At 33.6% G+C, this 12,997-nt stretch overlaps 1 protein-coding gene across 1 annotated transcript in view; it reads right to left on the reverse strand.

Annotated features, from left to right (window-relative positions):
- Nucleotides 1-773: 773 nt before the first annotated feature.
- LOC127848187 (uncharacterized) overlaps nt 774-12,997 on the reverse strand; it is a 47,885-nt gene continuing 35,661 nt past the window's right edge. Inside the window, exon 2 of the mRNA XM_052380488.1 lies at nt 774-4,388. Coding sequence (XP_052236448.1) covers nt 2,869-4,388 — 1,520 coding nt within the window. The 3' untranslated portion in view covers nt 774-2,868. The remainder of the gene's footprint in view (nt 4,389-12,997) is intronic.

Consider the following 12,997-nt stretch of genomic DNA (forward strand, 5'->3'; position numbering starts at 1 on the left):
CAGTAAGCGCGCAAGCGTTTGAGAGCGTGTTTAATGTACCGATTTACCCGTTATAAATAGCTGATGTTCTCTTTAATCGTATATTTTTTGCATTTGCAGAATAACTTAATGGCATCAACCCCTTTACAAGTGTAATATGGTGTTAAACAAGTCCATAAAATCATCCGGAATCGCGTAAATCTATATGCAGTCTATAGGTAAAGAATCCATTTTGGTGTTAGCTTGTCTAGGTTTTCTTCCCGCTGAGCCACGTGATTAAGTGGGCGGAGCGATCACTGATAAGGCGTCATGTCAATTGGCTCACTGCACGTATATTGCACGTATATTGCATAAAAATAGCATATACATTATTTTGATGTATTCATGTTAAAACAACACTTAGTAAGATATCGTTAATATAAGCATTGATTACCTGTACAGTAGTTACGCTGTCATTCGCTTAAATGCGTTTTTGGATTTGTTATAGTTGTGTCCTATTAAATATATTTGATAATTCGCTATTTTTGTTGATCATGTTAATTGCCTTTGTCTATTTAGTTGGAACAACTAAAATGTCCTGAATTGATTGAGAACAATTATTTGTATTATTTGGTTGGTACTGAAATTCTTACGTGTGACAATTATTTCGTGTTTGTTATTAACGATGCTGCTTTCAGGCGAATATTCGGTAATACATAGTCCGCGCAGGAAAAGTGAGTTTTCAGACAAGGCTTACTTCTATAAATTTTATTTCAAGCCATGTTTGCACATAATAACTATACAAAAAGATAATAATTATAATAATGATAATAATAATAATACTATCGTATTTATAATATTGCATTCTGATAAAACAAACAATAGCAATAATAATATTGATACAAAGAAAAAACATTATATATCATAGAGTATATTAAAGGTAATGAACGCAGATACACTTTAATACAATCACAATTTAAAGGACATAAAACACATTAATTGATCAGAAATAAACTAAGCGTTTAAAATTGCGCATTTAATCTTACTACTAAATACCGTTATGAATCATTCTGTTGAAGAGTCATTCCAAACTAGAAAGCGTGTTGAAACGATTTTACTACAAAATCTGTATATCGCCACAGATGAAATTCTTAATGATATAACACAATAAATAACAACAGCAATAGCTAATATAAAAGCAGATGAAGTGCAGTGGATATACTGTTTGCATTTACTTTGTTGAATGAGTTAATTGATTTTGCAGAGCGAACTGTGCTAGGCAATTTTATCCAGATGAGTCTGCCATTATTTGTGAAAGACAATTTCATGTATTTAGATGCATATCTTTTGATTGTAATAACTTTTTTGGCGATTATTGCAGAATGTACTGTTCAATATTTGAGGAATATATGATATATTATATATATATTATATATCATATATTTATATATTCATAGCACATATAATCCAAAGGTGTAATATATTAAGTGCAATAAAGGATTTTTTTTCGATTTTCAAAACTTAAACGTTTGATATGACTCAACACCATAAACAGTTTGTTTTCTTCTGGGTTTATTCAAACTTATTTTGACTCCTCGTTTTTAATTTGTACCTAATTGTGTGTCCAATTCGGACTCTTCATGTAATTTACCCGAAAACATTTATGAAGTTCCAATTAAACAACTGCAATAGAATCGGAAATATAGAGATGTTGAACGGTTACCGTTACCAATTATCTAAGTGCAAAAAAGGCCACCATTCTGCTAAATTGCACCTCTTAGTTTTTGCACGTTTTCCTCACAAGATCATTAAGCAGATAGCAACTTTCGGTGAGTAGTAAAGCTCGAATTATTAGGCGAATGTTCGAGCTAAAATGAATACATAATATACATATCGAATGAATGTACGATGTAGCGCAATGCTCGACATAATTGAATTGTTTGCAAATATTTAGTGGAATTGTGCACGACTTAACGAAAAATGAAAAAAGTACTTACCGTCTTACACCGCATGAAAAAACACAGGTTAGTTGAGAAGCGACACTCGCGGTCTCCATAATTATTGTGGGACAAATGTCAAAATTTATGGTACGTTGTAGAGTCAGGATAGTTTTGTTAATGTTTTTATGAATTTACACTCATTTTGACAATTTTTACATACTTTTTCAATTTTGAATAAAAAGAAACATACACTGGAAGGTTGATGCTACTATGAGAAAGACTTTGCGATTATGATTATTGTCAAATTAGAAAATCTAACATTGTTAAATTTGGTTTTCCTATGTACAAACTAAAACATAACATCTACTATGTAGGCATTATGGATGGGGCTGCCTTTGTCGTCTGATCCTCGCGTTTACAATATAAATACTTCACAATGAATATATGTATATGATACATGCGATCAGCTTGTGTTTTATCTCATCATTGAATAGCATTGTCAAAATCATACACCCGATGAGTTAACTTAGCTGCATTTCAGCACTGCAGGAATAAAGCTGTCACGCGCAGTCTTGTGTTTATAAGCATTACGGACGTTATTTTATATGTATAATGTTTAGATAATGTCAAGAGTCCCAGATAAGATTTAATGCTCGGCATGAAATCACGAAATCTAGTGCTTCAGATTTTCTTTAATTTGCTTTATAATTTAAATCTACACTAAATTCGAATTATCTATAGCAACATCGCGAAACGCTCATTTTCCATATTAATGTAACGAAATAAAATAACGTGTAAGATTGTCATATCTTACATACCCGTGCTTTTGGTATATGTTTTGAAAATGTGCTGCTAAATATTACATACAATAAAACAAATAAAGTTATATAAGTAGCTGACAACACCGTGTGTATCTTAACAAATACTTGTATAACGTATTTTGTACTTTAAAAAGTTGTCATGTTCATTCTTAAGTACTTATCAGACGCTGCACACGCTGTACGTGCCAGTTAGCAGCATTGTTCGTATCGTAAAAGCTCAACGACTCCTCGTAGTAATCTAGCGCCCCTTCATAGTCTCCTTCCATTTCATAGCAATGACCAAGCAAATTGAGCGCTGTCTCATCGTGAAACATGATGATCTTATTTCTGAGATCACATGTATAAGACTCGAGTATTCCAAATGCATGTAGCTGTTTGTCGCGTTCACCGAGTCCTCCATACGTGAGATATTGTAGATAGTAAAGGAAAGGAAGAGCATCCACCTCAGCGCTGTCCATCCAGTGTTTATCACTGTAATGTCTCTGTGCAACTTCCTCTTCCGTCATGTTGCGATTCATTTCAAACCACAATATATATGGAGCGCAGTACGCTTCTTCTCTAACAAACTTGACACAAAATGCAAATTGTGGTTCATATAATCCATTGTCACAGTTATCTGATATTATGTTAGCAAACACATGGAGATCGCGGTCTCCTTCTATAACTCTGAATCCACACACAGCCTTTACCTTGCTATGATAACTCCTCTCCACATCTTCTAGCACTCTAACTGCCGCTTGAAGATGTCCACAACAGTATAGCACAGAAGCCAACTTTAAGCGATTAGAAGCTACATCCGTGTTTAAAGAATATTTGAAACGCCTTATAAGTACGCTGAACACATGGTTTCGTAGCCGCAAACACTTAGATGATTGCATCGAATTGCGTAATGCGTACAGGTGATTGATAAATTCTAAAGCAACTTTTTTCAATTGGGGATTCCTGGAATGTTCAAAACATGTGCGTAATTTTGAGTTTATATTTTGCTCGGTGAATGCATTTGGATTTTGTACATTATATGTATTTATTTTTAAGTGTATAAGAAACCTCTCCAAGCGCTCAAACGTCAGCATTAAACTGATACTCTTATTTACGCATATACGTCTCAGTACACCTCCAGCTTGTCCGATGTGCCGTATACCACACCCTTGTAAACGATATCCTAATTTATCTATATTTATATAAAATAAATCTTGCAAGTTGTTCTTAATCAAGAAGTTCACGTACTGTAAAAGGCGTCTCTGCTGCACCACAGACAGTTTTCCATCAAATAAGTTCACTCCTTTTATGATATAATGAGGGAGGCTTCCAAGTCGCAGCCATTTTCTTAATACTTGTAAACATAGTAATATTAGAAACATTAGGTTATCTTCCATCCACAGAGAAGGGTGGGTTCTCTCTATGGTGTAGAACATTACAGTTTTACAATGAAAACTTGTAATACATTCCCCAACCATTTTCTTAAATAATGATTGTTTAATTAATTTCAACACAATAAAACACTTTATTTGTATCATATTAAAACTAAACATCAACATTCGTTCTATAAGGTTCGGAGACAGTCGCCATTCTTCGCGCTTGAAATCGCTGTCATGATGTCCGACCGGTACCAAGAAAGACGGAGCTACCCATGCAGCCTCCAGTAATTGGGCAGGCGGCCAGTGTCTACCTATGCATCTTTCTATCCAGTGTTGTATTTCAGGAAGAGGTTGGCAAACGTGAAATGCGCTTACAATATCCCAGTTGGGTATATCACTCACCGAAGGTCCTTGTTTTGTTATCTCTCCTCGATCTTTCATTTGCTGCTCTATTTCCTTTTTCCATTGTTCTGAACTGAACAATACTGTCACAGAATCTTTCCTCACAAACCTGTCATCACACAGTCGTGTCTCCGGCTCCGGTGTGTCTCGCATGATAACCTGTAGCAAGTACTGTTGAGGTGGAGTGTTGTAGTCATGAAGCATCAGAAGGTTATCCATCTCAGCCTTCCAGTCTCTCCAGTCTGTCATGATGTTCGCACGGTTATAACTTCGTAGCAAATCAATATCAGAATTGAGACCAGGAGTAGTGGTTCCTTCCGATTGACTACCGAAATGAAAACATGCAGAATTGGATCCAAATAGATGTTCATCAAGCGTACACATTCGCTCCCTAAGCAAGTATGTTACTCTCCGCTTCATTACAGTGCATTTGCCAGCTCCAATATCATCCAGTACTTGCGATATCCGGATAGACAAGGCGGGAAAGTGCTCTGGAATCTGTATGTAAAACTATTCAATTAGCACTGTGTCACTTATTTTATAAATTCATCATAATGGTTATAAAATACGTTTAACATATTCGTATGTGAATATTGAAAACATAGATACATGCATAACTTTGTAATAACCATTGATATTATTTTGATTTTAAACAAACAAACAGTATTTTTGTTTTAATGTTGGTGTAGTTTACATGCATTTAACGAAAAGTACACGTGCGTTTGTCTTTAAATTGTTTATTGGGACTTGTTAACATAGTTTGGATTTAGTTTGCATTCCTACTAAAATGCTTTAAATTGATAAATTTTCAATTCTGTACAAACTAGTTCTACGTTAATACAAGACTGTAATTTATGCAGCACAAAATAAACAAAGTTTACTCTATCTGAACTAGAACAACTGACTTTCGGATTAAAAATCTATAGTCTTAATCATAGGCCATCCGGGCTTTTACATTCAGTAAAGCATGTTATACTTAATATAACCAATTTATGCATCGTCGCAAATTACAACGAGAACGACTCCAACGCTCCCAATTATTCAAGTTTTTCAAAGGAAAAATTATTTTCAGTATGAGCATTTGCCATTAGTGTCGCTCACGACGTACAGAGTTCTTTTATTGCTTTAATCTGTAAAAATAACTTGGGATATCCTCATTTCGACAATCTTTAAGCGAATGCAATTTAAGCTCATTTATTACAAATTTACGAATTGACATTTTTTAAACGTTTTATAAATGACACTGCAGAAAAGCAATATTCTGATAATAAATGTTTTTTAATCATTATATTATGGTTATCTCCGCAGTCTGTCTGTCTGTCTGTCCGTCTGTCCGTCCGTCCGTCCTGGCCACTATCTTCCTACACAATAAGGACTAGAATATTGAAACTTACACACATGGTAGCTATGAGCATATGTGCGACCGTACACTATTTGGAATTTTGATCTGAACCCGGGGGTTGGGGTGGGGCCGAGTAAGAGATTTTCACTCATTTTTTATGTTATTTTACATTTACTTCTTCATTTCATTACCGATTTACTTCAAATTGATACTGAACATCTCTTATGACAATACGGTCAATCTCAACTATGCATGGCCCCATTACCAACCCTGGGGCGCCCCATGGGTCAAACATGCGGCGTGGGGATACGCGTCGGCCTCTGCCGCGCCATTTCTAGTTTAAAATAAGTTAAATTATAAATAGTTACACACGCAAAAACACCGGAGTAATTTAGACAGTTTCTTTGGTGTGGTTTGGCTAAATGTATTTGATCGCTTACATTAAGTAAATTACTTTCTGAATCGTCGGGAGGATAAGGCTTTAGTCTGCATCCCGACAAGCCCGGTTAAAATCCTGGTGTATTCACTCTTTTATAATAATGTTTAATTTAAAAAATATGGTTATAATACCTCAGTTAATTCATTCATTCCTCAAATTTGTCAAAATAAAACATTTAACAACAACATTCAATGTAAAAAAATATCTATAACAACAACTTTAAAGGTACTTGTTCACAGGTTTTCATATTTTTGAAAAATGTCATTAAAAATCACTAACAAAACTAAAATATGTTTAATAGTTAAAAAATATATAATTACAAAGATTTTTTTATTTTGAAAATAAGTCAGCCCTGTGATTCGAGCCCGATACTTCTAGAAGCAAAAGCTAACGATCTACCATGGATAAGCAGGCTTTTTAATTAGACAATTTAAACGCTTTAGTGGTAAGACACGTGTTTGCTTAATTGTCAATGAAAAGCGTTTGTTTTTCAGATTTTAACGAAAATTGTCAATCACATAGATTTTCAGATCTTTGTTCGTCAGGAGCATTATTTTGCTTCTTTGAATATAATCAATACATGTTTTCAATATGTGTTGTTGTTTTTTGTGGAGAAGGGGATTCTCATTTTTCGAAACCGCCAAAAAGTCTCTGTAATTCTAGTCTTTTACCTGCAAGAATGTGACCAGATGTTGATTTCGTCTCTTGTTCGAATGCCTCGATGGATCCAAATTAACACAACCTCTTCTAACAGCATGACTAAGTTTCGAACAAGCAACAAGTACCTTGAGGATACATATCAGTATAATATAATATACAAGTAATGACGTATTGTGAACTATGCACACAATTCAAAACAAGTAATATTATTTTGCATATATATATAATCAGCCCATACAGTTTGTTCGTTTCAATATTGTAAATAATAAAGCATTTCAAAATGAATACGCATTAATTTACATATACATGAAACCGCTTTCAAGGCGAACATCAAACACCTATGTGTTTATCATAAATATACATTTCGTACTGCAAGTTACTTTCTATTGGGCTACTAACGCTGAAAGTTATTCAATATAGTGACATCAAATCGTTATACCATATACGAGTTTGTGCATACGGTCTTCGGAACTAAATAGTATATTCGGTTTTGTCCTTAATATGCTGCAGGCAAAGGATGGTTATTAACATATTTAATTCAATGGAAAACAACCGGCTGTCGTGCTAGAAAATACATTCATACTTGCATTGATTCATCTCAACACACAAACCTTGTTCCTTGTTCCTGTTTCACGAGGCAATGCCGGCGTACCCGACAGACAATCGACCGTCCTTTTGTTCGTATCATGCTCGTCTTCCATTTGCTCCAACCTGAAGATATAAGGGATGCTTTTTCTATACTGTTTTGTTCAATCATGGTAAAATGAAGCACAGAAGATAATGACATGAGAAGAAATATTGTACAGAGCATATTCCTATTTTTACCTTATTCCGCTGCAAAAGCTGCTAATACATGTGCTTAACTTAACTTGTATATATATAACTAAATAAATAAATGAATAACTAAATAAATAACTTAATACATATATATATGTATATATATATATATATATATATATATATATATATATATATATATATATATATATATATATATATATATATATATATATATATATATATATATCTATATATATATATATATATATATATATATATATATATATATATATATATATATATATATATACATATACAGTTTACGCAAACTAAAAATATTCATAATAATCAAAGTTAATCTTATACGAATATTAAGTGTCATAATGGGTCTTCTCCGTCCCACAAACAGTTCTACTATGTACCATGAACACGTTTTTAAGAATACCTTCTATCTATCTAGCTGTTCGTTTATTTTTAAAACAGTCGGCGTTCAAATTCATTATTAAGATTGCATGGGCTAAGTAAACTACACGAGAGCAAAAGTAACTGGTAACGTGATTTCTCGGAAACAAAAACATTCGATATATATGTTCTACTTTACATGGCATTAGTATAGTAAACGTGTATTCATGATACGCAAATAAAGATGGATAACATGTCTAGCGTTGATTACCATTTCCATTAATAATGATGCGCAAACTTGCAGAAAACAAACATGAACAGATGAACTAACTTTAAAGACTAAAAGCGCAATAATAAATTATGCTTAATCGGATGCAACTACATTTGAATATAAATGTTTATTTACATTAAGTTAATATAAAATACATTCTTAAATTCTCCATTTATTAACATTCTCGGATTTATTATTATGTTTATGCTTATTGATTAGTGTATGTTAGCGCAACATTAAAATCCGCTATATTTGGAATGGTTTATTAACCTTCTGGTACCCAAATCGGCAAGAACTTTCAATACGAGTATTCAACAATGAAACAATAAAAAGCATATGTAAACTCAATTGAATTTGATATAACTGATTTTCTCATTTCCGATAAAAATTATTCACGTTTATTTATGTAATTATTATGTTATTATGGCGACTCGTGCCGAATATAGGCAAATTAATACAGAAATCAAATGTTTCCTGTCTACAAAAGTGTCACTTGTCTTCACATATACGCAACTGACCTGACCCGCCATCTTGGTTACACTTATTTTTAACGCTATCGCTTAACTGTGTGGTAAACACGCACCGGTGACGACATTTGGGTAGATTCGTACATATCGTGTTATGTTCGTACCATTTCTTATTCTAATCCCACAAACACAATATTTTACCATCTCGGAATAATACAAACTCGGGTCTCAGCAATTTCGGTGGGTCGGTCGGGAAGGGGAAACAAACGTGATCGTATGCAAATTTTATTCCTCATAAAGTATGTTGCAATTTGTGGTCAATGTTTAACAATTCAATAAATGCTGCAGTCATTGCATGTTTCTTTTACTTTATTATGATGATAATATTATTTACGGCAACACGGCAGAAGGATTACAAAAAGGCTTAAAAATTTACTTCAAAATTAATGTTAGCGCTGAAAACTTATTGTTAACACTGATATAACTAATATTATGATTTTTAGAAAAGGTGGGCAAACATCTTTAATTATAACGGAAAACTGATTGATATTGAAAGCATATTTATTTATCTTGGAATCGTTTTTACGTCCGGAGGTTTCTTTTCGAAGCACAAACTACGCGTTCAGGTCAGCCATTAAAAGCAATTTTTAAAATGAATAAAGATCTTAGTATATACGATTCTATTACATACATCGACCGAAAATGCACAAATTTAATTAATTACGAGCAACTGAAAATAAAACGTTGCTACACAAACTATGCCGTTTCATGTACAGATCATTTTAGTAAAGTATGTCAATTCATATTTTCCGTGTTGACTTATGAATAAGTTAAACGGTCGCTTTCAATTTACCGTAAAATCTGTATTTGATTGTTTGTTTGTTTTTGTTGTTGTTGTTTTTATCAATTGTCACAGCATTATCCTTTCAATAAAGGAATTATTACAGGATTGCGCCTGTTCCTAAATACTTCGACGACATTACGACTGTATTATAAGAATTGTATTGTATCGTATTACAGCTATAAAAGAAGATTCAACTATTTAACTCAGAAGTGATGTATTTTTATTTATCATTTTTTCATGGCATATTTCATGACGTCTTGACCATGTTGTGTGTTTGTTTTATATGATACGTTTTATTAAATTGTGTAATGCTACCAGAGCCTTTGTGATTCCTACTTTTTATTTGCGTATAAGTAGCAAGCAAGGGTAAATGCTAATGCTACGCCCTTCATCGGAGGGTTAAAAATCGGATGATAACATTAAAATGACATCGTGAAATTCTCTCGGTATAAAGACCGTGATTCCGTGTTTACAATACTACGCGCTCGATTTAAAATTTATCAAATAAAGAATAAGAAGATAATTCTGTAAATGGTCAAGCTTAAACCACGCGAATAATGTAAACGGTTCGTTGTGGAGATACTTAACGGTAATAACGTCGCAATGAGCTATGATAAGCTTATAATTTAACGTACCTTGTACGGTTTTTGCGGAGATAACCAGGTGATAAACGAAGTAGGCCGGACATGTTGTCACCCGGGTGCCAGATATCAGATCGAAATGCAGTTCAGGTCGAAACGAGAGGCATTATAACGGTGACAATGCAGGAACCTCGGTGGCGCGCAAAGTGACAACGGTTGACAGGTGGTAGGTAAGAAGCAACAGATCGAATATTGATCGGGCCGAGGTTCAATCTAAAAAATAACAGTGTGCATATACAAATAAACATTTGGATATAAACGAACTTAAGAAGTATACACATGATTTAAATATATACGTTATATGTGGTAATTTAGAGGTATTGAGTTGTTTTGTTTTAAATGATAATTTGATTAATGGTTGTGTTCCTATATAGTTGCATACGTTAACTACATAAGTCGTGCGTTAGTTATCGCTTTCAACACGTTTATATCGTCTTAAGCCATATAAGTTTCTCGAAAACGTAAACTAGTTAGCGTACGCGCAAAGATTCGTGTAAATACTTACTTATTGCGATATTTATTTGAACATTCAGTTATCGTTTGTTGGTTAGATACTCAAATATTGCTTAGATCGTTTACTTGAATATCAATATACTATTACTCATATCGTTTAACTAATGTCCGAAAAAAAAACACAATAGGCAACCAGTTCTAATGAAAAAACAACTTTTAAACACTCTTGAGGTCACAGTTTTGACAAATATTTGTGACACTTGATCAGAATACAGATAAATCATACGAATGAAATGACACGATTCGTAATGATACGAATACAAATACTAGTAGTCAAGTCTGTTTATCAATTTAAATAATGATTTTCTATGCTTAAAGGAAACTCAATTTTTTTTCAGGCCAATAATGTGTGTTTTGGCATGTTTTTGTAACATGGAATATGCGTTCTTATGAAAATGTGGTCGCCTGTCTTGTCTGTTTGTCCTCAGTCCGCCCGCCCGTCTGTCTGTTCGCCCGTCCGTTATAATGAAAGTCCGCCAGATTGAAAGTCTGTCAGTGCTGCAGTCAATTGGTGTTAGTCTGCCTGTAGATATGTTCGTCAGTCTGCCCTTCTTCCCGCCCAAACACCCGTCTGCCCGCAGACCGCACGCAAGCCCACATGCATGCCCGACTTCCTGTCGCCTGCTTGTCTTTCTTGTCGGTCTAATCAGTCGTTTTTGTCTTTTATAAAAATATTGTTTGTCGGTCAGTCCGTTCCTTTTTCCGTCCATTTGTTAGTCCGTCGTTCCGTCTGTATGTCTGTCTTTATGCCTCTCTGTCGGTTGGCCAATGTGTCTCAGAACGTTTCTCAGGTATTATTATTCATTACACATGTTAACTATAAATATAAAAAACGTAGGTATTGTACCTCCGTGTTTATTTCAAGTGTGTGACCCCCTTGATGCTCAACAGCTTTAATGACGTCAACTCAATGCACGATCTTCTTACATGAATATTGTCCTCCTGATATAAAACATGTACCTGGATCACTCAAAATAATAAACAAAAAACTATTCAAACAAAGAAAATCCGGATGAAATGACAATAGTGATATAATAAATGTTTAATTAAAGTACACGCTCGTTAATTACATAATCGCTTAAATCTACAATACTCTCCAGCTTTATGGCTGTTAATGAATATTCTCTGATATGTATTTCAATCTGACTGTGCACAACGATCATGTGCATGTACACATGTTCAAACGCATTAACTTTAGTTCGAGCTAATGCTCATGAAAATATATTAATATATTAATCAATTATCGAGTTTTAAAAAGTATCAATGTCTATCTCACGGTCAAGATGTTCGAATGCATATTATTGAACTTTATCTTGAACTCGGTTTTAATCTAATACCTGCTTAGTCTAATATCCGCTAGTATAACTACTAAAATTAAAATTCATATTTCCGCAAAAGTTTAGGCATCGCTAAATAAACTTTTTTATATAAAATGTAAGTATTAATTAATAACAGCTACTTACATGTCTTTCTCCGATTTGTGTGTAATAGGGTTTATTCGTTTCAAAACAATGGGCGTAAACCGGTCAGGTGACCGATAGAGCGGCGTACAAAGTACAAACAAACGACTCGGATGATACAAAGGGTGATGTAGATTTCGCTCCACTGATAATATACATGTACAATCAAATCAAATCAAATCAAATTTTATTTTAAGTCGGTACATGTGTAACAAAGAAACATTAGCTATGAATAGCTATTAACCGACATTTACAATAATAACGATAAATAACATGCATATTTAAAACAAACATCAGCATTAAATGATACATAATCAATCCTATAGACTATTAAGACATGAGGTATTTAAAACAAATATATTCATGCAGAGACAAAATTTATGGACTGGCAGACTACAAACATCACAAATACAATTGGCAGAAATAATACATTAAATTAAAATTTGTGTTGAATACAAACTGATCTGAGATATGAACATACAATGACATTTAAATGAAATATTTCACAGTTTAATGGTTTTGGTTTTGAAAAATTGTGAAGAAATATATTCAAGTGTGCCTGTTATTTTGAGTATAAATATGCAAAAGAAAAGCGTACGACTTAAACACTATGAAAGTGCGCGTGCGTGTGTGTTTCGAAGTTTTATGAGATCCCTCCGCGCCTGAATCTGCAAAATGTGAGGCCGGAGTACTTAGCCA

The sequence above is a fragment of the Dreissena polymorpha genome, chromosome 10 (genome assembly GCF_020536995.1).
Source record: "Dreissena polymorpha isolate Duluth1 chromosome 10, UMN_Dpol_1.0, whole genome shotgun sequence".
NCBI lineage: Eukaryota > Metazoa > Mollusca > Bivalvia > Myida > Dreissenidae > Dreissena > Dreissena polymorpha.